Raw genomic sequence first — 27,292 nt, 5'->3', positions numbered from 1 at the left:
AATCGGTACAGTTCTCTCCCTGGACAATGCAAGGACCTACTGTCAGTTCAGTTCCAGTTATTCCCTCTTGATCTATATGCTATTATTATGTATTGTTTATATTTTGTACTCATTAATCATTATTGTTATTATTTGTTATCAGTATTCACAATTGCCAACATAAGTATCAGTTTTATTCTTAACTTTTTGGTCCATCTTCAGCCTTCCATCTGGTGTCATTCTTTTCTTGTCCAAAGAATACCCTGTAACGCTTTCCTTACTGCTCAGCTGCTGATGACAGGTTCCTTTGGTTTTGTCTGAAGGTATCTTAGTTTTGTTTTCATCCTTTAAAGATTGTTGTTGTTTTTAAACTTGTAAGGTGGTCCTTTCCTCCCTAACATTTTAGAGATGTAACTCTATTGTCTTCTAGCTGCTTTTGTTTTTATTACAGCCAGCTGTCTGAATATGTTCTTCTGTTTTATCCAGCCCATTTCTTTTTTTTTTGGTAACCCTCTTAATGGGTTAAACCCATCCCATCCACTGAGTTCTTTATTTGGCTACTGTATTTTTCATTCTAGAGTTTCTATTCTTTAAAAAGAATCTCTCATATCTCCCCGTTATTGTGATTCAAGTACCCTGAGAACATTCTCATTTTTTTTTTATTTTTAATCTCTGAGTATTATAAGTGGAGACACTTTTTATGGGGAGCCCATTAACTTCAGTGTCAAGAGCCGCACTTGTGGTCTGTTGTCTGTTGTGTCTGCTGGTCCTTATTGTTAGCAATCCTGTCTTCTCCTGTTTCTTATATTTTGGATGTTGTATTTCAAAAACTGAAGAAGTTATTCTAAGTGTGGGATGCATTTTTCTCCACTAAGGGTTTTGATAGATTCTTAACAGGGGCTGGCAACTGGCGGTCCCCTCCATCCAGTCTCAGATGCCGATGAGGCAAAGCTGGGCTGTGTCCGTGCCCTGTCCCCATGGATGAAGTGCATCTTACTCCAGCCCCTTCCCGATCTGACAGTGAAGCCCTCGGGGTTTCTGCCCTCCAGCCCCACCAGTATCCCTCTCCTCCAGGTCTTAACTCTCTGGCCCAGAGAGTGAGGCTGTCAGGGTGCCCTCAGGGTCTTTGCTCTCCTCCCTCTTTTCTGGCCCATTAGTTCTCACTGCCTTGCTAGCTAATAGCTTCTCACATGTTGTTTTTGTTCAAATTTTCTAGTTGTCCTCAGTGAGAAGATTGGTTTGTATAACATAGCTCACCATTGCTTCCGTCATAGCTCAGTTTGTAAAGACTCTGCCTGCAATGCAGGAGATCTGGGTCGGGAAGATCCCCTGAAGAAGGAAATGGCAACCCGCTCCAGTACTCTTGCCTGGATGATCCCTTGACAGAGGAATCCTTGGGGTCACAAGAGTCAGACACCATTACTGAAAGTGGCGGATCTCTTAATCGTTCTTTTCACTCTGACTCTTTTTTTCTGCTCTGACATACCTATTTCCAGGTGGTTTTTTTTGGGGGGGGGTTGTGCTGCATGACTTGTGGGATGTTAGTTCCCCCACCAACGATCCAACTTGGGCTCCCAGCAGTGAAAGCCCAGAATCCTAACCACTGGACTGCCAGGGAGTTCCCTATTTCCCAGCCTGGCCAGATTTGCTTGTTATTGGCCATCTTCTTACTAGTAGTTGTTTCTTTTTAGAGAGTGAGGTGTAATACTAATATTTTAGAATATGTTTTATATTAAGAATATTTTTGAAGCTTGAAATTTTTTTTTTGAAGCTTGAAATATTTTTTCCTGATCATAAAAGCAACTATACTCTTGTTAGATACTCTGAAGAATACAAAAAAGGTACAGTGGTAATGAAAGGTAAAAGGCAGCAGCAGATCTACCACATGGTTTATAACATTGTATATTTTAGTGTTTTTACTCTGATTTATGCCTGTGGACATAAATAATAAATTGGAATAAATTTCACTGTGGTTTTCAATTAACATAGTGTGAACATTTTCTTGTCATTAATATTTTTTAATATGACTTTTAATGCTTATGTAGCATTCTCTTATTCGGTTGTAATCTTAGTTATTCTAATTCTGTTCAAAGTTTTCATTAGTATAAATAAGTTTGCAGTGATCATTTTTGGACGCAACTTTCTGTGCAGAGTTCTGATTGTTGTGTAATTATCATTCAGTGGGTTTGCGTGTTAAGTTTCTTTTATTGAGTCTTTTAAAAAGTGATAATTGCATTTTACCTTTTCAGTTGTTTAGATTCAAGCTGTAAGTCTCACTGTTCATTTAGGGTCTGGTATGATTTAAGGGTGAAGAGCACTTTGGATCCCCAGAGAATATACAAGGGCCTGACACCACTTAAGTAATTGGACAGACGTTGAATTTATTTGCATGTGGAAGTAATCATTGTCAAGAACAAGGGAAAAAATATGTGACACCACAGGAACACTTGGTAAATAGAACAGGAACAGTTTGTACGTGACCTCCCAAAACAGACAAAGCAAGCTCAAAGGTTAGTGAACATTAACCAAACAAGAACATAAATATTCCCTCTCTTCCTTTTACATTTTGATTAGCTATGTCATTACATAATCTGCTCCTGGCAAGTCCTAACTGTCTTCTTGGTTCTCATTTGGTTGTGACATTTCAGAATGGTCAGAATGGATGACTGGGTGATTTCTGTGTTCTCTTTTTTGGGAAGTGCTTCTTTCCCAGTGCTCTTGGGGGCTTTGACTTGTGTTTGACCTTTTCCATCCGACCACGTTTAATATCTGCCGCGGCTAGTTCTGTATACATACCCCCCGTCTCCCCTTCACACAGACCTAGGTCCTCATGGGTCACCCTGTCAGCCTACTGCGTTCACATCCTGTGTGGTGTCTCAGATTCCCATCCAACATCTGAGGTTTCATATAATAACCCAGTAAATGTGTGGCAACACACAGACCTTCTGTTACGAAGGTTTCACCCTGGGATTAAAAGGGTGCAGTGGTGAGTCTTTGGTGATGTGTAATGACCTTGCCGTTACATCTTAGTATTATCTGTCTCCTTTCTCTGGATTTTGGAGGAACAAGGGCAGCTGGAAGGGAACCTTGGCCCCAGGAGTGTGTCCAAAAAGGGAGAAGGGCCAGAGGGGACAGGGCAAGAGGATGATGGTGACTGAAGCAGCCGGAGCACAGCCTGCATAGGACCTGGGACCCGCTCGGGAGCAAGAACACACATAAGCAGGAGCCAGAACTAGGACATCGGGAAGGAGGTGACTCGTTCAGAGGCTGATCAGGAGAGGGCAACAGCACTCAGGACTACAAGTCAGGCTATCAAAAAGTGGGTCAGGCAGACACACCCAGAGGTCGGGCCTGAGGGCCAAAGACTGAATAAAAAAGCTTTGAGGCCACGTGGCCGAGCTAACACATGATAATCTGGATAGCCTACTAGTACTGTGGGCTCCCCAGGTGTGGCTCTGTGGTAAAGAATACGCCTGCCAATGCAGGAGACTTGGGTTCAGTCCCAGGGTGGGGAAGATCCCCTGGAGGAGGAAATGGCAACCCACTCCAGTATTCTTGCCTGGAGAATCCGACAGACAGAGGAGCCTGGCGGGCTATCGTCCATGGGATCACGGGAGTTGGACACGACTGAGCCATGCCCATATAGGCAAGTGGTTTTCCCACCTAACATCAATTTTGTCATAGTCCTTATTTCTGGTAATGACTAGATTTTGTCACCCAGGCTTGGAATTTCAGAGTCTGTTTTTTTGCTTCTTTTTTATTTTTGCAGCTCGTCAGTTCCTGTGTCTCTAGTAATTTCACCTCCACGTGGGAAGGCCTTGGCTCTTCCACACACAGGACCTAAGACAGAAGTCACTTAACCTCCCACACCGATGCCTAAGATGACAAGTGTGACAGGGTTGTCATGAGAATGGGGGTGAAGTGGATCAGACCCTCACTACAGCTCAGCCAGACTGTGGAGGGCCTTCTGGGTTGCTTTCCGGCCACCAGTTTAGCCCCCCTAGCCACTCCCAGCTTGATCTTCCTCACAGCATCTCAGATCACGTCATATCCTGCCTCAGAAACCTTTAAAGTTTCCTCATGAACTGTTTGGACACAGCCCCACATTCTTCGCTTGGGTTGAGGACCCGCCAGCCCCGCAGCCCGCCTTTCTGGTTTCAGCCCCTCGCACTTTCTTTTGTCTACTGTATTCTAACCAAATCCAGCTGCTTGCTAGTCTCAGCACCAGCCCCTGTTCCAGCGACCTCACTCACACTTTAAATTGTTCCCTCTCTCTCTCTTTTTTTTTTTGGCCTCACCATGTGGCTTGCAGGGTCTTAGTTCCCCAACCAGGGATTGAACCCCGGCCTTAGCAGTGAAAGCACTGAGTTCTAACCACTGGGACTGCCGGAGAATTTCCAAAATTGTTCTCTTGGGTTCCAGAACCTTCTCGTTTTTCCACTCCCTATCCTTAATGCTCCCGTGTCCCCTGCACCTCCCCGTGACCCCGGTCTCAGCTGCAGGCTTCTGTAGTAACTTGCTCTGATTTTCCATTATTCTTTATCTGAAGTCTTGTCGTGCTTCCTCTTTTTTTGCTTTGTGTTATTTGGGTGCATGGTTTATTTACCCTCCTGAATCCTGGAAGGTTCTTCCTGAGTGCTTAGCAAAGCATCTGGTCAATTTTACTAATTGTTGGAGGCAATTAGTAAAAGGATTATGATAAGTAAACCAGGCAAGGGGATAATAACAAGCTGATCAAGAGTTGATAGGTCCCTTGGAACCGAAAGGACAGGAATGCAGCTGCATAGCCCTCTCTGGAAAATTGGAACCAGGTAATTTTCTGATGCTGGCCAAGAGCCTTTATGTGGTTCTTGTTGGGGTCTGCAGATGTGAGGCAACTCATTTTAAGTCACTGTTATATGCCAGCCACTCTTGTAGGCGTTTTACATAATGTACTCCTTTGAGCCTCAGAATATTCTCCATTGGCTTTTTTTTTCCTTGACTGCTCCTCAAGGCATGAGGCATGTGGGATCTGGGATCTTAGTTTACTGAACAGGGATCAAACCCAAGCCCCCTCCATTAGAAGTGTAGAGTCTTAACCTCTGGATCACCAGGGAAGTCCCTCCACTGGCTTCTTGTTATACTTGGAATAAAACCCAGACTCTGAAACTAGACCCACATGATCCCTAAATCTGGCCTGTATTCTCTAACCAGACTCACTACACTGCCTCCTGACCTTTCCACTCCCCCCTTTACCCTCCTTACTTCACTCCTTCCTACATTAAAGCTTCACCCATGAATCCCAGATTTATGTGTGTTTTTTTCAGACCCAATGTGATAACAGAAGTAAGTGCATTGCCTTTGATGTTTTACTTTTTGAAACACATTCTGATCTTATTTCAGTCCATAATCTTACCCAAAGATAATAATGTAGAGAGGATAAAATGCCAAGAAAACGTGATGATTTCGCAGAGATCTTTGCTAAATCATCTGCAAGTTGTGGGACTAAATCATACTTTCCTTTAAGCTTTAGATATGTTCTGAAAGGTTTTCTTCAACTAGAGTTTCGCTAATCATACTCTCTTTAAAATCTGCTGTGAAATTTCTTGGCTCTTTGGAGAGAAACAAGAAACTGGCAGTTCTAATAGCCACTGTGGGGAGGGTAACTGTAGGAATAGGAGAGAGACTTAATTTTCTCTATATACCTTTTTTGTACATAAATTTTAACCACATGGCTTGTGGTATCTGTTTAAATGAGTAATACATATATGATCTGGAAAATTGCCACTCGTTATTATAACTCCTTGAAAAAGCAACCTGGCCACGTTAGACAGTTTGGAAAATAAAGGAAGAAAAAAGGTTATTCCAAATTCTACAACAATCCTAAAACAACCACTTGGGGTTGCCATTTCAAATTGGATTCTAGAATGGGTATTTTGTAAAATGAATAACCTAACTCCGCATTTGAACCTCTTCTGTACACTGGTATTTCCAAATACGATTTTTAATAGTGTATGTGTGTGTGCATGCTGAGTCGTGTCTGTCTCTTTGTGACCCCATGAACTGTAGCCTGCCAGGCTTCTCTGTCCATGAAATTTCTCCAGGCAAGAATACTGGAGTGGGTTGCCATTTCCTTCTCCAGGGGATCTTCTCAACCCAGGGATGGAACCCTCATCTCTTGCATCTCTTGCATCTCCTGCATTGGCGGGCAGATTCTTCGCCAACTTTTAGTGCTGCTTAGGAAACCCAATTTTTATACGAGGAAATGCCTTTAGTTATTGTTGTTAGTAGAAGAATTTTCTTTACGCATGAAGGTTATTCATCTTTTTCTCTGTTTTGACCAGCGTGAAACACAGAGCTCTATCACAAGTTTCTCAACTTAGAAAAAAGGAGAAATGACCCAATCTCAGCTGGAACCCCAGCTAAGCTCTAAAAACCTGCCCCACCTCCACCCCCATCGGTGTTGGTCTCTGTGCGAGTGTGCAGCGGGGCAGTTGGGAAGGGAAGGCTAGAAATGCTGCGGTGAAATGGCAGAATCTCGCAGTTGGTGGGATGTAAGGAACGAGGATGGGAAGCCCAAAGATAATCAAGGTTTGAGTAAAAAGAAGAGAATTTAAGACGGTAGGTTTTCAAACTGAAATTCTTGGATCTCAATCCCAGTTTATTTGCCTGATTTTCACCAGCGTTCTTAACCCCTAAGCATCAGTTTTCTCATTTACCAAACAGAGATAATTTAGCACCTACTTCAGTTAGGATATTGGAGGACTAATGAGAGAAACTCCACATAAAGCACCTGGCATAGTGCCTGAATGTTTTCCAGTTCTAATTACTAATGATAGTAATGCATTTTAATATTTATTTATTTTTATTTTATTTCTGTCTGTGTTGGTTCTTCATTGCTGCATGCGGGCTCTCTCTAGTTGCGGTGAGCACTGGCTCCTGTCTATTTGTGAATCACAGGCTCTAGGGCACAGTCTTGGTTGCTCTGAAGCATATAAGATCTTTCCAGACTAGGGATCGAGCCCATGTTTCCTGCGTTGGCAGAGTAAAAAGAAGAGAATTTAAGATGGTAGGTTTTCAAACTGAAATTCTTGGATCTCGATCCCAGCTTATTTGCCTGATCTTCAGCAGCGTTCTTAACCCCTAAGCGTCCGTCAGTTTTCTTATTTACCAGAGATAATTTAGCACCTACTTCCCTGGTGGCTCAGATGGTAAAGCATCTGTCTACAATGCAGGAGACCCGGATTCGATCCCTGGGTCGGGAAGATCCTCTGGAGAAGGAAATGGCAGTTCATTCCAGTACTATTGCCTGGAAAATCCCATGGACAGAGGAGCCTGGTAGGCTACAGTCCATGGGATCGCAAAGAGTCAGACACAACTGAGCAACTTCAGTCTTCCACAAAATAGCTTTGCATTCATTCTCTGCCACCCTTCCCTGGATGGGCTCATAACTCTTGTTGTCTGAACCCGTGGACAGTGTTTGGTCACCTGAACAGACTTGAGGTTGCTTGGAAAAAGTGTGCTTAGCCAGCTGGAGAGTTTTTTCCAGCCACTGGCCTCAGGGCTTTCTGGGTGTTTCTGCAGTGCTCCAGGGTGCCCAGCCAAGGGGATAGTGAGCTGAAACCAGCTGTCGCCTGCACACCAGGCCACGTGCCCTTGGCTGCATGAATGGACTGACCATGTCTCTGCCTCGGGAATGTTTGTGTGCTCCCTCTGAGGGTGGGGCTTCATGTTGAAAGTCCAGCAGCTGTTGAAGTTAAACTCCACGTGGTCCCTCTAATTTTCTGTTGTAAGGGCCATATACTGGGGTTCGTTAAGTTTTTTTCCGTTTCTTCTTGCAGATCCTCAATGCCGTGGTACTGCTGATTCTGTTGAGTGCCCTGGCTGATCCAGATCATTACCACTTTTCAAGTTCTGAACTCGGGGGTGACTTTGAGTTCATGGATGATGCCAGTAAGTACATCAGACAATTGTAGATATTTTGGTATTTTCAAGGGTGGGGAATCCGGCTGCCAGTTCTTCCTGTTAAATTACAAATATTGATTCATGGGTCCATTTGAACTGACGCTTCAGTCTCTTCCCACTGTTACAAATCAGGATGAAATCAGGATGACAAATGTTTATGTGCTGCCTGTGTTCTGCCTGTAAGGGCAGGAGTTTCAATCAGATCTCGTCTTTTTTTTTTTTTCCCCTTCCTATGTTAACTTTCCTGTTTTTTTAAATTTTGCTTTGTGTGACTCTTTGTACACCCTGGGCCTTCTGGCTCTTTGAGGGGGAGAGGGAGTCAGGAAGGAAGTTTCATATCTTACTGTGTCTTTATCTCTCAGTATTTACCTTTCCTTCAGAAAGTGATCTTTCTCCATTCTAGAAAGGCTTCTGATGGTTATTTTGTTGCTTTTTCCAGATAAATAGAAATGCACACAGGGATGCGGATGTGGGGTGTGCAGAAAGGAGGCTAGGCATCCCCCCTCACCCCAACACACACATCCTAAGACCAGGGAAACCTGAATGTTTTGTATGGTCATGCTGTGTCCATGCTGACTGAGAGGAAGAGTGTTGTGCACAGTCCCGGACCAAAGGTCATGCGAATTTATTCTCACTGGCCTTGGAGAACTTAAAATGCATTTTAAAAATGTGTCTGGAACATAGTGAGTAAGGTGGAGAATGGCTGAAGGTGCAGTTAAGGGATGGACTAAGAGCCTTCAGCAGACATGGTGAGGCTTGCAAAATTTATTCTCAGAGTCAGAAAGTCTTTTTTCATGTTTTGTGGTTATGAACTGATGTGTGTTTTCAGAAGATCCTTTTTGTTGCTGAGTAGAGGTGCATTAGTGGGCCGGGTGTGTGAGTACAGGGGCCCGGACACTGGTTTGGGGGGTGTTTCTCTGTAATCCAGGCTACACTGGGGATGGGGAAAGATCGGTTTGAAGATGGGATAGACAGAAGTTACTGCTGTGGGCAGTGAGAGAAAGGGATGAATCAAAAATGACTCCTGCCTTCCAACTTGAGTATATGACCCGCATCTTTTCGGGAGAGAGAGAGTTTGGAAATGGGAACACACCTGGCAGGAAACTCGACTGACTTATTTATTTATTTTGACTTATTCAACACATCTGTTACAAGCATTCCAGAATGAAGAAGAGTTTGTCCATCTCAGTCACTGGCCTACCTTCATTTCCTTCCTAGGTGACTTTTAGGAGCCTAGTAAACCAGTTCATTGCCTTGGATTAGGCCTGCTGATTTCATGAAGGCATTGGCCAGGAAAACTCAACGCATTTTACTGGCTTAGCGTAGTTGTTAGGAGTGTGGCTCTGAAGCTGGAGACCATGCTTTGAGACCTGACCCTGCGCCGTATGAAATGGGCTAACATTGGGCTGGTTACTGATGTTTGCGTGACTTAGTTTCCCCCTCTGAATATAGGGATGATTGTAGTATCTACCTCCTCAGATTGTTCTGGTGGCTAAGTTAGTGCATGAAAAATGCTTCAAATGGGATCTGGGCCATAATAAGGGCTCAGTATATTTCACTGGTTTATAGGCTGTTCTTAACTTAGATATAGTAAAATGGAGAGATTAAAAGGGTAGTTGGGTATGTGAATCAATAACCCAGATGTCTGAGAAGGGGTAAATTTGAGGACATAAGTTTAAAAAACATATTTACATTAGGGAGATAAGAGAAAAGGGCAGGATAGGGTCGTGTAGGAGCGCTGACATTAGAAGTCAGGAGGAGCAGCCTGAGGAGAGCTGGAAGTGACGTAAAGGCGAAACCAGGAGATACTGTATAGCCATCCTCTCCCACCTCCGAGCTTCAGAGTAGAGACCAAGCAGTCAGCGGGTTATGTCATCCTGGGGGTGGAACCTGTCAGACCGACGTGACTTCTGCTGTAGCGTTGCTCATTCTCTCTGTTCTGGACAATCCTGTTACTCTGGTGAATTCCCCCAGAAAGGATAATGAGTTCCATTAATATTAAATTAATATCTCTCTGCCTTTCTTCCCTTGAGTTAAAAGACCATGCAAGCTATAAATGTAATATTTGATTGACATTTAGAAGTAATTTATCTTTTTCCAGTAGCAGGATTCCTTTTCTAAGTAATTGAGGTTAGAAGAAGAAACTTTAAATGATACAGCTACGGTTGTATCTGAATCAAGTAGTAACACTGCCTGCCTTGTTCTAATTGCCGGAGATTAAGCTGAGTAGTGACTGTCTAACAGTATTGGCTTAATTTAGCTGACTTCAAAGGCTTGCTGGTACTCAAAGCTTTATAACAGTAATTATTTCGTAATAACCTGGATACTAATTCCAGTGCATTTGCAGTTTCATATCTTTGAAACAAATGGTTTATAATTACTTTTAGGACAATCTACTGATGTTTTACATCACGTGCTTGAAAAGATACAGAAGGATAAATGTTCGTTCACTTGAGTGAATCTTTTTCTTAACCGCTTTCCTCTTACATTTCCTTTTTCATATGTTTTGATCTCTTTTTAAAAAGAAGTTTGTCAGGGACTTCCTGGTGGCTCAGTGATAAAGAATCCACCTGCCAATGCAGGAGACATGGGTTCGATCCCTGAACTGACAAGATCTCATATGCTGTGGATCCACCTAAGCCTGTGCGCCAGAACTGCTGAGCCTTGCTCTGCAACGAGAGAGGCCCATGTCAGTGAGAAGCACAGACATGGCAGCTGAAGAGTAGCCCCCGGCTCACCACAACTAGAGCAAAGCCCGAGCAGCAGCAGAGACTCAGCACAGCCATAAATAAGTGAATAAGTACATTTATTTTTAAAAAATGTTTGTAGGTCAAAGGTCATGCTGACAACCCTTTCTATATTTAACATACAGGAGTATAGAACTAAATAGTCTTTGAAATGGGTACAGTCAATTGCTTTGAATTGTGCTTGAAAATTTTGGTATGCAGTATAGCAATTTAACATTGTTGCCTTTTGGAATGGCGGTAGCCATCTCAAGATTTTATCCAGGACAGAACAGGAGTGTATCTCACTTTTCCATGTGATCTTACGATTTCTCTTTTTTTAAAAAAAGCTAGCTCTTGAACATTTGTATTTTTACATGATTTATATACAAAAACGTGTAATACATTTATAACTTATAATCATATTTATATGGTTAAAAAAAAGGGAATACCCTAGGAAAGACTAGAAAACTGTTATAGATTGAAGGAAACAAAGGAGATCCAGGAACATGCAGTATGAGGCCCTGGATTAGACCCTGGAACAGAAAAAGGACATTAGGGAGCAAGCAAACAGGTAAAATTCAGATAAACAGATTTCATGGTTTTATTTGAAACTCTAATGGACTGGCAAGAAACTGTAACAGGAGCTTTCAGAGCCAAACATAATGCCAAATAGCAGATTATCCCAATTAATTTCTGATTCATTTTGCAGCAAAGTTATCTTTCAAGCCAAACTTAATTTTAGTGTGTGTTAGTAGTCACTAAGTTGTGTCTGATTCTGTGACCCCACGAACTGTAGCCTTCCAGGCTTCTCTGTCTATGGGAGTCTCCAAGCAAGAATATTGGAGTAGATGGCCATTCCCTTCTCCAGAGGATCTTCCTAACCCAGGGATTGAACCTGGGTCTCCTGCATTGCAGGCAGATTCTTTACCATTTGAGCTACAGGGAAGTCCAAAACTTAATGTTATTCATTGGGTAAATAATATATGACCAATAAAATAATAAGAAATTTGTTTCTGAGGAGGAAATAACCATTACAATAATAAGAATTTGTGTACCATATGTAGACATTTCATTTAAGATAACATTTGTTGAAGAAAGGGTGGTCTTTAAATTGTTCTGTGTGAAATCAAGAAAGAGAAAAACAGATACTTCACAAAGGAAGGTATTCGTATGACTAAGAAACATGAAAATAGTCTTCACATTATTGGATATAAAAGAAGTTGAAAGTACAAGCCCAGTAGTGAATCACTATGCCCCTTCAATTTTCCAGTATTCATGTATGGATGTGAGAGTTAGACTATAAAGAAAGCTGAGCACTGAAGAATTGATGCTTTTGAACTGTGGTGTTGGAGAAGACTCTTGAGAGTCCCTTGGACTGCAAGGAGATCCAACCAGTCCATCCTAAAGGAAATCAGTCCTGAATATTGGAAGGACTGATGTTGAAGCTGAAACTCCAATACTTTGGCCACCTGATGCGAAGAGCTGACTCATTTGAAAAGACCCTGATGCTGGCAAAGATTGAGGGCAGGAGAAGAAGGGGACGACAGAGGATAAGATGGTTGCGTGGCATCACCGACTCAATGGACGTGGGTTTGGGTGGACTCCGTGAGTTGGTGATGGACAGGGAGGCCTTTCGTGCTGCGGTTCATGGGGTCGCAAAGAGTTGGACAAGACTGAGCGACTGAACTGAACGAAAAACTGGAAGCAATCCACATTTTTCCCAGTGGCAGACTGGACAGAAGTGCAGTGTTGAGAGATGAGACAATCCAAACCAAACAGGTGCTGAGGGTTCTTTATACTGCTGTCTGTATACTTACATAGTAATGTGTATGTTTGAAAGTTTTGATAATAAAAACTAAGACATAGAAAAACAGAATGATCGGCTGGGGCCTTCCCTGTGGCTCTTGGCACTACTTTGGAAAAGGCCAAGGCTGCCTTTCTGCTATTAACAAACCCCCAAACCAGCTGGACAGTGAGTCCACTAGTGCATGACATCCCAATGTTTTGAGGAAATAGACGTACAGATGCAACAGCAGAGGAAGTGGAGTCATAGGAACGATTGTTGCCCTTTATTTTCATTCATCTACCTTCCCACCCTTCCACCCTTTTCATCTTTCTAATCCTTTAAATCACATGGCTCAAAAGATTGTATATTCTACGTCTTGACAGCGGTCTTATTTTTTTAAAAAGGTAATTCAGTGAATATTTATTTTCAAGATCTTTTTACAGAGATACAGGTCTAAGAAGACCACTAGGGGTGGTGATGTCATTTGCTTGATCAAGGCCAGCTGTTAACTGTCCCTAGATATGAAGGAGCCTTGACCTCTTTCTAGGGAGCACAGAGCTATCTTTGGGTCAGAGCCAACCCGAGGCCGCCTCACAGCAAGGGGCAGCCTCTTATTCTCTCCAATCCCTTGTCCGGGTTCCTCGGCTGAACTCAACTGATGCCAAAGGGTAATGCAGGCCTGTTGATGATGGCCCATATGAGTCTGCCTGCTGGGGGCAGAGAACTGGATGAGGACTGTGTGTGTGTGTGTGTGTGTGTGTGTGTGTGTGTGTGTGTGTGAAGGCATCTGAAAAGAGTTCTCTTCTAGACTTAATTGTGAAAATATACCTCAAATATTGTTTTCAGAAGCCAGAAATGTGGCCAAAAATTAGAGAAAAGTGAGCCCTAAGACTGCAGGTAAGAATACAAGTGTAAATCAGGTAGTCATCTACTTAGCTACCAGTTTTATGGAAAGAAAACAAATCCAAGAAAGGCAAAGGGAGAAATCCAAAGGGAGAGTAGAATGAGAACTAGGTTAACTTTAACAAAGGCATTTCCGGAAACTCCTTTTCTGTTTGAGTGATTGGCTAAGTATCAGGAAATGTTTTCTAATTATGCCTTTTGTGGCCTGTGGTGTAGCTTTTCTTCTGAACCCTTTCAAATGAGCATGGCATCATTAAGCCAGGAATTTAATGTAGGAAGCAGCTGAGGGCAGTGTGATCTGCCCGGCGGGTGTGCTCTGCACAGAATGAGTAAAGGGCATTTCTGCCACTGACCAGTAGGTTACTGGTTGTAAAAATCCCTGTTATTAGAACCAGTTCCTCATTTGCCTGTCGACATATTTATGAATTTTAATTCTTCAGAGTAACTCTGGTGTTTGCCACGGTATGCTACACCTTATTTCAGAGGCGTTGACTTCTCCTCTAGATTGCTAGGAGATACGAGATTTATTTGCCTGTTTTATCTTATCTGCTCTGCGTTTTTATTTGACTTAGACCTTGATCCTACCTAAGCTGTGTCATATGCTTGGGATTTATTCATTCTGTTCAGTGTGGTTAGTATAGTTACTTTTATAGGAATAGAATTTTGAAAATTTCCTTACCTCAAATTAACATTTTTCTGTTTTCTCATTGTGAGTGGTGATAGGATACTGTATGACTTTAATTTTATTTATGCCTTTTAAATTTCTCCTGAGTTTTATATTTTTGAGAAAGATGGAAATTAAAAAAATTTTTAATGATTATGTGAGATTTAGTCCTGGAGTGGTTTTATTTTTAGACAGAATAGGACATAAAAATATTCAAGATTTTAATTTTTGTATATTAACATTGATATGTCTAATGTTAACATAGAGATAACTTATATAAATTGTATTATAACCTATTATAACCTTATATAAATCATGTTAATATAAAGGTCATTGATATTATTTTTTTAATAAAGCCTTGAGTTTGTTTATCTCTGTTTTTTTTAAGATGTATGAGGGAGTCAAAGAGTATCCCACAATGGGTTGGCTTTTATAAAATTAATTTTTCTCATTATAGAAGATACTTGTACAGAATTTAAAAACTGTTAAAGTAAGGCAAACAAGAAGATAGTGAACTTCTGCCCGAGTTCAAGTTTCAGAGATTGCCACAGGTTCTCACACGCTTTGCATGTAATAAAGGATGTCCAGCTCCTCTTAGGGAGGCTCTGGATTCGCAGGCCTGACCTCCACCACTGCACTTGCTCTATCTCCTTCCCAGCTGGGTAGCACGAAGAGCGTTGCTTCTGGAGGTAGACTTTCTTGGCTAGAGTATCTCATCCACCACCTGGTAGCTGGGCAGTCTTGGCCAGGTTACTTGGCCTGGCGAGAAGACTAGGAGGCTTACATGAAATGCCCCGTTGGTACCTCTTCCCACGTAACAGGGGAAGGTGATGTCATTTAGCATTAAAGTTATAAAGTAAATACGTGTATCCTAACAGAAATCATACTCTTTAGGTACTGACCAGTATTCATCATCTGTTTTTAAAACATTAATTAATTTATTTATTTGGCTGTGCTGGGTCTTCGGGCTGCCTGCAGGCTTTTTCTCCTTGCGCAGTGCGAGGCCACGCTCTGGTTGTGGCGTGTGGGCTTCTCACTGTGGTGGCTTCCCTTGTTGCAGGATATGGGCTCTAGGGCACGTGGGCTCAGTGGTTGTGGTGCAGGGGCTTAGTTGCTCCATGGCTTATGGAATCTTCTGGGACTAGGGATTGAACCTGTTTCCTGCATTGGCAGGCGGATTCTTAACCACTGGACCTCAAGGGAAGTCCCATCATCTTTTGATTCTCTTACAAAAATTTTTTTTTGGAAATCAAATTTTTACTCCATGAATAAAATCATCAGCTTTATTATTAATTTATTGCATTATATCTGTGTCTGTGTTAGTCACTCAGTCGTGCCTGACTCTTTGCGACCCCATGGACTGTAGCCCACCAGGCTCCTCTGTCCATGGAATTCTCCAGGCAAGAATCCTGGTGTGGGTTGCGATTCTCTTTTCCAAGGGATCTTCCCAATCCAGGGATCGAACCCAGGTCTCCGCATTGTAGACAGATTCTTTACCATGTGAGCCACCAGGGAAACCCTATATATCTTTTTTTGTTTTTACTTTTTTTGGTTGGGCCCTGGTGCATGTGGGATCTAGTTCCCTAATGAGGGAATGAACCTGCCCCTCGCTGCGTTGGAAGTGCAGAATCTTAACCACTGGACTGCCAGGGAAGTCCCGATTTATCTGTATTCTCTCACAGAAAGTACTTTGACCTTGTACTTCTGTTTGTAAACCTCCTGCTTGAAATATCCTCTCATCGCTGAAGCTGAGGATATAGAGCAGGTGGTTCTAAAACTGGAATGCTTTGCTTTGGAGAAATACCTGTAGGAAGTGGCAGCCTAAATTGGTTCATTTGGTTAGTATTTAAAAGCTTAAGGAGAAACAGCATAGAATAGTAGAGTCAGAGATTTGAAATCATAAGAGCAGGATTAGTCATAGTTTAGCCTTTTGATGCAGATGCCATCTCAGCAAGTTACATAACCTCTGAGCCCTGGTTTCATAATCTCTTCATTGGGCACAGTAACCTCTACCTTAGAGTTAGGAAGACTCAGTGAGATAGCTGTGAAAATGCCTTGGAAACTGACAGCACTGTGCAGATAACTTTACTGCAAGGGTTTTTTGTATTCTCTTAGCCTGATGATAACCCTACGTGTTATCTTCAGAAACCCAGCCTTATTGTGCTTCTTATCAGAATCTCTTAAAAATACGGTGACACGACCTCTTGAGTCAAGTCTTCAGTTTGTGCCTACTGGGATATAGGCTTTAGAGCTGCACTCTTCAGCAGAAATACAGTGCAAGTACATAAGTCATTTTAAATTTCTTAGTAGCCTCATTTAAAAAGGTAACTCAAATAGGTGATTGCCTTTAATAATATATTTAACTCAGTATATCCCTAATAGTACTTCACCTTGTCATCAGGATAAAAATGATCAACGAGATAGTTTAATTTTTTGTATACTAAGGCCTTGAAATCTGGAGGACATGTCAGTCTTAGAACACATCTTATTTTAGATTGGCTGCAGTTCAAGGGCTCAGTGCCCACGTGTGGCATGCCACCTTCTCCATGCAGTAGTGAACGAGACATAGAGACTCATTTTTGTCAGGAAGGTTCCTCTAGCAGAGGAAGAGAGACAGTCCATAAGCACCAAATATAAGTAAGACGGTAGTGATGTGTTCTGTCAAGAAAATACAGCAGTCGTGTGGGCATGACTGGGAGGCCCCGTTAGCCAGGATGACCAGCGAAGATCTCCTGGAGGTGTTGCGCCAAGACCTGAGTGATTGTAAAGGCAAAAGCTGATCGTGTGAAAATACGACACATTACAGGGCCAGTGTGAGGCCCTGAAATGGGGTGATTCTGCTGTGTTCAGTGAACTCGGTGATACGGCTGGATTAGGGTAAGCAGAAGAAAACGTGGGAGGAGATGAGAGAGGCCGGCAGGTTCTAGACTGAACACAGACATACAGGCCTTGACAAGAAATTGAGGTTTTTGAGTGAGATAGGAAGCCTGTGCGAAGTTTTAATAGGGGTCCGAGACACATGAGATGGTAAAATACAAGTTAGATACCTATTTGTTAAAAGAATACCTCCGTTTTTAGGTATATAATTCAGTGCACCAGAAGACCAAGCTGTTTAATATATACAGATATGTTTATATATTTAATACAGATGTAGATATATTTAATATCTGTTAAATATATATATATATATAATATCTATTAAATATGTTAAATCGATTTAATATATCTATAAATAGAGTCAAACACCACTGAGCGACCGACACATATTTTATATAGACGTATAAACACGATTTAAGGAGGACATCTTTCAGGCACTTTGCTTCCGTTATCATCTTGTTAAATTCCAAAGGAATGCTGGTGATGTACTTAGTATAAAGTTCTTGTCTGTAATTGGTTTATAAACAAAATGCCTTTGAAGAATGACTAAAAAATGTTAAAACAGTGGAGCTACAACTGATTTTCTTTCTTTCTTAAAAAACTTTTGACAGACATGTGCATTGCCATCGCGATTTCTGTTCTCATGATCCTTATCTGTGCCATGGCTACGTACGGCGCATACAAGGTAAGCAGCTTGGAAACAAGGTCCTGGGCCTTTTCCTCCATCTCTTACACGTGTTATCTGTGCTGCCGTCTGTAAGAAGTAAGTTATGGTTGTTCCCAGTTGCCTGTAGGAATCTTTGGAAGTTTAAATCTCTTGTTAATGTTACATGGAAAACCAATGTTATAGTCTCAGAATCGTTCACTGGAGGCTTTTGTGTGGTTTATCAAGTTGCCATCATGACCCGCCTTAATGTATTTATACTTCTCCATTTCCCTTCATATTAAGATTTCTCTGAATTAAAATAATGTTTTGTAATACCAAGTATACTAACACACTCTTCTCTCTTCTGTTCAGCAACGCGCAGCCTGGATCATCCCATTCTTCTGCTACCAGATCTTTGATTTTGCCCTCAACACCTTGGTTGCGGTCACCGTACTTGTTTATCCAAACTCCATCCAGGAATACATACGACAGCTGGTATGTGACCTTCAAAATCGCAATGTCTCTTCGTGACATCCAAGAGACATCCCTATCTTTGGTCAGGATCGGGATAAAAAGGAAGTAAGAGATAAACATACACATAATAATTTGTGAATTTTTAACTTGGATCTGAGATTAGAGATTTTCGAATAAAGATTTTTAAATTTCTTAGAATGCTTTTCACCCACTCCAGTGTTCTTGCCTGGAGAATCCCAGGGATGGGGGAACCTGGTGGGCTGCCATCTGTGGGGTCGCACAGAGTTGGACACGACTGAAGCGACTTAGCAGCAGCAGAATGCTTTTTGAGAAAACTTAACCCCCTGAGGTAGATCAGTGGTGATGACCGTATTAGAGGTACCTACCTAATTTACAAGCTGCTTACTAATTGTCTAGTTTTGTAAAATGCAATTTGCTCAGTTATCAGCAGAGGGTAGCTTTTTGCCTCTGCTGTGTATGGAAAATACATGGGAAACTTGATATACACTGGTTCTCACACTTAATTTGACTGTAGAACCCCTTTCTTCCTCCAGCTTCTTTTTGAGGCTGGTTTTCTATTAAATGTCCTTTGTGACCTTATGAGTGAATATGGGTGGCTTGCTATTAAGAAGCTCATGGAGGGTGTGAGGTTAGAATACATCCATGCCTTCACGTTTTAAAATTGTTGTGTTTTAAATTAAAATGTATATGAAAATGTAATTTCTTCAAAATCAAAAATGTTTTAAATGGAGAGAATGTTCAGTCTTTGGAGGTTGTAATAGTAGTGTCTGAGCATGGGGGAAGAAGCAGGTTGTTTACTGGGATGAAGATACAAGACTGGGGGTTTGATGTGGTAACAGGTCAAGAAGGTCAGTGGAAAAGAGACGTGGCGGGGAGGGAGGCAGGCCAGAAGTGTGGCAACAGGAGTTCCTGATCTTTCGGGGGCCTGCCTGGATCACGTGGCTAGTGCTCAGTGGACCACGTATGAAAAGTCTCTAGAGTATCAGGTGGTCATTGCTGTAGGAAATAGCTTCTTTCTGCTTCTTAGAAAACAGGTCTGTGTTTTCATAGAGTGTAGTGTCAAGGAAATTTTGGTGTTTTCCCATGAGCTAACTTAACATATTATTTCTTGTGATAACAGCCCGGTGTTTCTGCGTGAGGGGGTTTCCACGTGACCTGCAGGTTGTAGAACTACCACTCTCTGTAAGGACTTGGGCTTGACTCTGTAGTGATCGTCTGGCACTGAGCTCCTAGCGTCACCTGGGAATTGTGGAGGAAATAGGATTGCCGCGTAGCCCGCCACGTGAGGGGGTTGGGAAGGTGTGTCATGAGGTAGAGGACATTGAGGCAAGTCGTGACTGTAGTTCTGACCTCTGTAAGGTTTATAAGGAGGAGAAAGGCAGGCATTTAGAGCACTCCTGATGCTCCCCAGGCTTCCTGTCACGCACGCATCGTGCAGTCACTCTGTACTCACTTGTAAAAAACGTTAGCGACGCTGACGGTGATCCTAGTATCAGTTTAGAGAATCACTATCTACTTCTTATGTGTAAGTATAAACCAAATTATACAAGTAGGTATCTTCTGAATGTCCTTCTTGAAGATCCGTGTGGGCGGAACGAGCCAGGGCTCCGGGTTATCACAGTGCCTAAGAGGCAGTCAGCAGTGAAAGGGGGCGTCAGACTTGCCCCGATACTGCGGCTCTTGTTGACAAGTTGAGATACAGTGAGTCTGGGAGACTTGTCTGAGAAGGCTGATGGAGAGAAGTCCCAGTGCCTGCTCTTTTCATGTGGAGCCTTGTAAAACACAGATAAAGTAAGCTGTGCATGTGTTTTATAGGTCTTAACTGGATATAGAAACCACGTTCAGATTTGTGGGGTAAAGAGTGTAAAAGATATTTGTGGAAAAGGTCTCACCCACTTTAATCCCATTTCCCACACATACCTCCCCCGCCCCCCATGTTTCTGGAAACAGTAAGATTTCATGTTGGTCTTGTAAACAACATCCATTTATTTTCTTCTTAACCCTTTGAGATCAGTACTACAGACAGCCCTTTCAGGTTCCAAGGGGCAAGGGCCCTTTTGATGAGCTGATCACAAGGAATGACTTAGATTTTATTTCTTAGGTATTTTGCCAGAATGGAAGGGGACTTTGAAAACCGGTGGGTGAGGGTCCCCCTGGAGAGGGCCAGCCACATGAGTCACGAGTTTTCTCCTTTGTTAAGTCTCAGATTACTGCTGAAGTGGGATGCAAACACACAGTATTGGGTGACGGGGAGAGATGAAGGGTGACCACACACGGAGCTGCCTTCCACATACGCTGTCTAAGCCGATTACCATGAGAGCGTTGATCTGTGCTGAGCACATGGTTTATGGTGATGTCCTGTCATTCCCAGGAACTATATATAGTAGCAGATTTAAGTCCTCCTAAAAGGGTTTCCTTTGCCCTGATAGTGAATCAATTTGGTCAGATGGTAGGACTTTTTTTTTTAACGCAAGTATAGTTTATTTATAATGGTAATTTACAGTGTTAATTTCTGCTGTACAGTGAAGGAATTGTTATACATAGATACACATTCTTTTTACTAAAAAAATTTTTTATTGAAGTATACTTGATTTACAGTCTGCCCATCTGCTATTATTCAGCACAGTGACTCAGTTATGCACATACAGAATTCCTTTTTTAAATATTCTTTTCCATTATAGGAAAAGAATATTTTCCTGTATCCAATATCACAAAAGAATATTTTCCTATTTCTAATATCACAGGTTATTGAATATAGTCCCCTGTGCTATACAACAGGACCTTGTCTATCCATTCTGTATGTAATAGTTTTGATTCTTTTTAATGCTGTAAATACGTATTAATACAAGATTCTGCTCTTTGAGAAGTAGCATCAGCAAAAATGCTCTATAAAGAAGGCAGTATTTTATTTTTAAAAGTTATTTTCGATTGTGCTTGGTCTCATTGTTGCGCTTGATAATTAATGAGATTTGCCAATAAGACTCTTCTCTTTTGCAGCCTCCTGATTTTCCTTACAAAGATGATATCATGTCAGTGAATCCTACCTGTTTGGTCCTCATTATTCTTCTGTTCATCAGCATTATCTTGGCTTTTAAGGTAAGCATGAAGATTTTACTTATGCTCTAAATATTATTGAATGTATTCGTGAATGCCACAGAAGTAGGCAAATTTCTGTCTGTTTATTATCTTGCTTTAAATTTCTGAACTGCTTTTTGAATTCCTAACAGTTTTGTTCCTTCTCTTATCTGTATGACAGAAATAAACACTCACCAAACTTAACACAGGCCAACTCGAGGTTATTCTCAAATTTGTTTGGATGTGAATAAATGAATGTTGTGCATTTATGCAGTGTGTATTATGTACCATAGCATCCATTACTATGTCTCAGTACACATTGCTTTGTAATGTGATTTTTAAAAAATATTTTTTTCCACATTTAACTTTTCAAAGTTTTTTTAGTTGAAGGGTAATTGCTTTACAGAATTTTGTGGGGTTTTTTGTCATTTGTATTTTAAAATGTAATAAACTTTGAACATTATATTCTGTAACAATGTATTAGATAAACTTAGCAGTTTTATAAATTAGTTGTTTTTGGACATTGAGATAGTTTCTACTTTTTTTACTTCTAAATAGTACTGCAATGAATATATTAAATTAAATGTATCTTTTGTATACTTACACATTTATTTCCTCAAGATGTATTTCTTGAAATTAGAAGGCTGTGCATAATTTGAAGGTTTTCTGTAGGTTATCAGATTGCCCTCCCCTAAAGTTGAATGACTCAACACTCCCTGCAGCCATATTTCCCTCACCTTCAGCAACTGAGTGGCCTCTAGCTTTTTCATCTTTGTAAATCTGGTAATAAAAGCATCATAATTATTGGAACTTGAATGCTACTAAGTAGAAAATTCCCAGGTTAGACTTTGACGTTTTAATTCTGAGTATCTTTCATTGTCTTTGATTAGGTATAAAGTTACCCGGTTCTTTAAAAATCAGGCCTCAGTGAGCTTGAATAAGCTGCGTTTCGGGAGCAGAGTCATAGCAATTTGTTGAAGAGGAGTAGAAAGAAAATGATTCATTGAAAGTCACTTAGGTCTGCATTTTCTGTCCATAGAGCACACTCTGCATTTTTTGATACTGCACGTATGGTTTAGTGGTGAGGATTTGGGTGAATTTTATAGACGGATGTTGAGGCTTACCGCCCCTGCAGCTCCTGCCCCCACACCCCAGATTGCTGACTGCTCAGTCAGCCCCAGACCACCCCTGGCATGAGGCTTCGGACTGTCAAATCCCACCCCTTGAGCTTTGTCACTGAAGGCTGGATTCCTCTTTAGCTTCTGCCCTATTGAAGCCCTTCAGCCATGCCTTCCTATATAATCTGTGTCTATTAATTCCAGATTTTCTCATTTTTACCTGCAAGAAGGTTAATCTGACCAAGCTACCCTGTGCCATTGCCTAGAAACTGCTCTTTAAAAATGCATTTTTATTGTGTAGCCATTGACATTTTTATTGGAAACGCTTACTTCAGATTTTGAGTCAGAGGACCTAGATTTAGCTTCAGTCACTGCTATCTCCAGTTGTGTGACCAGAGCCTCGGTTTCTTCCTTTACTTAACAGCAGTGATAGCTACGGAAACATTCTGTAGGGGGACGGTGAGGTTAAATGAGCTGATGGGAAGGTGCATCACTCACTCACTTATCCGGTAAAGCCCCCGCGTGCCAGGCCACGTCTTAGGTGATGGTGTAGGTGTCGTGCTTTTATCAGTTGCAAATCATAGTGATCTAATAAAAGGCTTCATACAAATTGTCCACAGCACTGTCTCCAACCTGTGAGTGATGTGTTACACGTAATAATTATAAAACTGTGTGTTTATGTGTTCTCTACTAACCAGGTTGCATTTCCTTGAGAACACAGATCCTACCTTCATTTTCCTCTCCCTTGTGGAGACTCAGTAATTGTTAAAAAGAAAATGTGAATACATCTATGTTTTGTGCTTTCACATATCCGTTTGCCTGATTAGTAGCTCTCACAACCTAAATTCACTGTTAGACTCTTCAGTAAGTTTTATTGCTAGTGGTCTCTGGGAGCCCAAGTAGGACTTGAGTCAGTTTCACTTTGTCCTTGGTTGGCAAGTAACAACGCTTACCACCTAGCTCCAAAGAAACGACGGGTGTACTTAATCCTGTCAGTGCACGTTCATGTCTTTTTTTTTTTTTTAACATTTTAATTTTTTAGTAAACTTTTGGCTGTGCCGGGTCTTACTGCTTTGCACGGGCTTTCTCTAGTTACAGTGAGCTGGGGCTACTCTTCGTTGCCATGCACGTTCTTATCATTGTGATGGCTTCTCTGGTTGTGAAGCACAAGTTCTAGGCGCACGGGCTTCAGTGGTTACAGCTGGCAGGCTCAGGAGTTGCAGCCTGTGGGCTCTAGGTCGTGGGCTCAGTGCTTGTGGTGCATGGGCTTAGTTGCTCTGCGCCATGTGAAGTCTTGCCAGACCAGGGATCAAACCTTGTGTCCCCTGCATTGGCAGGCAGATTCGTATCCACTGCACCCCAAATATTTAATTCTTTAATCAAGATTACAGAAATGTCCAACGGAAGTAAGTTTACTGAAGTAAGTTATTGGGGTTTTAGAGACATCAGGCCAATTTTTCTCCTATGGGAGTGTTGAGTGAGTGTGTGTTCCAAGCGTTGCAAGGGGCCCCCAAGAGTGCAGAGGCCCCAGACACTAAGTACTTCCCCTCCAGGTTTAACCTTCAGTTGGAGATTGATCATTTTGGAGGCCTCATGTCAGAAAGAGTTCTTGCCTTAAAAAGAACCTTCTGTTCACTGCTAAAATGGTGGACAACTTCTTGCACAGGACACAACAGAAAATGTTCAAGCATTCCTTTTTGATTTGTGTTAAAATTCTCAATGAGTCTAGGGTTTTTTGTTTTTGCTTTATGGAGAAGCAAGAACATTGTTGGGTTTACGTGTAAATTGAACGTACTGTGTGTACAACGTTCAAGAAAAATACCCTTTCCGTCTCTTTCTCATTGTTCTCTGGTTTCAGATTACTGCCATTCAGAAAACATTTTACTAAAATAGCATTACACAATAAATAACATTTTCATCTTAACATTATCACACAAAGTTTAACTGCTGGAAATAATAACCCCCAAGTACAAAATGCAGTTTCAGACAGCTTTCTAAGTACACAACAGAGTGTTCACCTCACTCTGCTGAAAAGTGTTGACACGTACCCCATTTGTTCTTTAAATGTCTTTTTTTGTAAAGCAACTTTGAGATATAATTCACATGTCATGTTCTCCTATATATAGATATTCTCATATATATATATATATACATCTCCTAAAGTTCTCCCATTTAAATGTACAATCCAGTGGTTTTCAGTATATTCACAGAGTTGTATAAACACAGCTCAGTGGTTAAACAGTGTAATTTTGGAACATTTTTACCACTTGAGGATTTCCCTCACCCCCATCCCCTGCTCCTGGTAACCACTAATCTGCTTTGTGTCCCTGTGGATTTGCCTATTCTGGACTTTTCATGTAAATGGAATCATACAATGCTTAGTCCTTTGAGACTGGCTGCTTTGACATTTCCAGGGTTCATCCATGCCGTAGCGTGTATCAGAAGTTTCTCTCTTGCTGAATAATATTCCATTGTTTAAACATCATACAATGGAATATTTTGTTTGTCCAGTCTTGACAGGTACTTGGATTGTTTTACTCTTGATATTATGGATAACACAAGCTTTTGTGTGGACATAACGTCTTCGTTTCTCTTGGGTATATACCTCAGAGTGAACTCTCCAGGTCATGTGGTAACTATTTAAACTTTAGAGAAACTTGCAGACTGTTCTCCACATGGCACCATTTTACATTCTCAACAGCAATGTAGGAGGCTCCATTTTCTCCATATCTTTAAACGTCTTTTAATCAAAGAATTTCAAAGCTAGAAAGGGCCTTTAAAATCATTTCGTCTTAATCTAATTACCCATGATGGGAATGAAAGTGCAAAGAGTTCATATTTTAAACATTTCCCATGAGCTCATGCTTTATTTCTAGTATGTCTTTATTTTGAACCTGAATTGTAATGATCCTCTTTGGATAGTTCATTATGAAAATGGAAATGTTTTAGTGAATTTTATTGACCATGAAGCAGATTGACATGCTATGAACCTCTTTTTTTTTTTTAAGTTGACTTGTATAATAAAATTATATATAATGATGCAGAGTAAAAATCCCAATGATGCAGAGTTAAAATGTGATGAGAATTGGCTAATGAAGTGGTTGTTCTGTAACTCTGAGGGGCAATCAATATTTGTAGAGAATGCTGCTTTCACTCCCTTTTCTTGGAAATTTTCTCCTACTTCGGCCCAGTTCTCCTCATCACCTTCTGCATGGGGTGGTGGAATAAGGCTGTAGTGTCACCTTGGGCCAGAAAGTTACTGTACCCAAAATTTGTAATTTTAAAGGTGTTTTGGCTTAGTAGAGTTAATGTGTGTTTACAATTTATGTAAATAAACGTTTTGCAATGTGGCTTTATCCATGGTGATATTTTAAATTATCTGAAGTTTGAAAATTAAGGTCCTAATAATGACTGCTTATTTGCAGGGTTACTTGATTAGCTGTGTTTGGAACTGCTACCGATATATCAATGGCAGGAACTCCTCTGATGTCCTGGTTTATGTTACCAGCAACGACACTACGGTAGGTCTGATTTCGCTTCACAAGGAGATCTCCACATGCCCCTTATATGATGCCTTCTCCGCGTTTCTAGTGTTTGCTGCTTTTTTCACTGTTGTTGAGACATATTCATGAGTTGCTTAGTCATCAAAGGATTCATAGTTGAATGGAATGTATTTTGTTTTCCTTATAGCATATTAAAATCTAGATGGCTGAGCTTTTGATTCACTTAAAAATTATTACAAATAGATAATATGTGCCTCTCCACATTTGTGTATCTTAAACTTGCATTATTAAACCATGGTAGATAACTCTAGTTATCGATTCTGTATGACTATATACCTTCTCCTTTGACATGTGAAATTAAACTTAAAAAATGTGATAGTATAGGTAGAACAAATAGCAGAGCTTATTGCATTTTAAAGTCTTAGGCTGTACCAACTGGGTTAGCCAGCTGATGGAGTTTACTGTGTTTTTAAAACTTGTCCTGTATATTTAAGCTTTAGTAAAAGAATTGAGATGATCTCTGTTATTCATACTTAAATTTTCCAAACCTGTTAAGTATGATTTTGGGCAACACGTCTTCACTGGAAGTGTCTTTAAAAAATCATTGGTCCTTTATGTAAATGATCTTGCCTGCCTCGTGGTAAAAGGACAAGCCCCCTAGATACTACCCTTCTGTGTCTCCATCACTGTGCCTGATGCACTGCTCGATACAGGTATGGAATGCTGAATGGAAGGATGGTGAGGAATGCTGAATGGAAGCATGGTGATGGGTGACATGAACATGAGGGATGGGTCCTGGGATGGGTCCAGGTGGATGGGATTGGAGTTGATGGAATGGACAGAACAGATGAAAGGATAGAGATGATGTGTCTGTTCTAAACTAGAATGGAGTTTTTTTTTTTGGTTTTGTTTTTTAAATTGTTGTCACTTGCTCATTCTGGCCTTACTGAAATAATTTAGCCTGTTCCTAACTTGATTTCCTCCTGTATCAAATGGGGATAAAACCAGTTTAGTTCAGTCGCTCAGTCATGTCCGACTCTTTGCCACCCCATGAATTGCAGCACTCCGGGCCTCCCTGTCCATCACCAACTCCCGGAGTTCACTCAGACTCACATCCATCGAGTCGGTGATGCCATCCAGCCATCTCATCCTCTGTTGTCCCCTTCTCCTCTTGCCCCCAATCCCTCCCAGCATCAGTCTTTGCCAATGAGTCAGTTCTTTGCATGAGGTGGCCAAAGTACTGGACTTTCAGCTTCAGCATCATTCCTTCCAAACAACTTCAGACCTTATAGTAAATACACAGGTGCTAGCTGGTATCACTGATACGTATGTGGAATTTCTGCAAGAAAGAGTATTTTATGTGAAGAGTTTTCCTAAGTCCTCAGTTAGCAGGTGTCAACTTGAGTCAGAAATGCATGAGCAGCGGTTTAAGGAGAGGCTTCACTATGATCAGATGCGCTAACCCAGCGTGCCCTTTGGGACACCTGCAAAGTCGTGTGCACTCATCACAGGGAAACACGTTCTGCCTAGCAAACCTTTAACCTTCAGAGAATTCCTTTTGGGTCAGTACGTCTCT

General features: G+C 41.3%; 1 protein-coding gene across 4 annotated transcripts in view; it reads left to right on the top strand.

Moving 5' to 3' along the window:
• LAPTM4B (lysosomal protein transmembrane 4 beta) overlaps nucleotides 1–27,292 on the top strand; it is a 65,040-nt gene that overhangs the window by 15,470 nt on the left and 22,278 nt on the right. For all 4 annotated transcript variants that reach the window (NM_205802.2, XM_010812166.3, XM_025001440.1 and 1 more), the window contains exons 2-6: nucleotides 7,800–7,911; nucleotides 17,491–17,564; nucleotides 17,898–18,020; nucleotides 21,018–21,116; nucleotides 25,639–25,734. In NM_205802.2, the coding sequence (NP_991371.2) occupies nucleotides 7,800–7,911; nucleotides 17,491–17,564; nucleotides 17,898–18,020; nucleotides 21,018–21,116; nucleotides 25,639–25,734 (504 nt within the window). The remainder of the gene's footprint in view (nucleotides 1–7,799; nucleotides 7,912–17,490; nucleotides 17,565–17,897; nucleotides 18,021–21,017; nucleotides 21,117–25,638; nucleotides 25,735–27,292) is intronic.

This window comes from Bos taurus, chromosome 14, assembly GCF_002263795.3.
Source record: "Bos taurus isolate L1 Dominette 01449 registration number 42190680 breed Hereford chromosome 14, ARS-UCD2.0, whole genome shotgun sequence".
In the NCBI taxonomy this organism is placed as follows: Eukaryota; Metazoa; Chordata; class Mammalia; order Artiodactyla; family Bovidae; genus Bos; species Bos taurus.
This window is presented reverse-complemented; position numbering and strand designations above follow the sequence as displayed.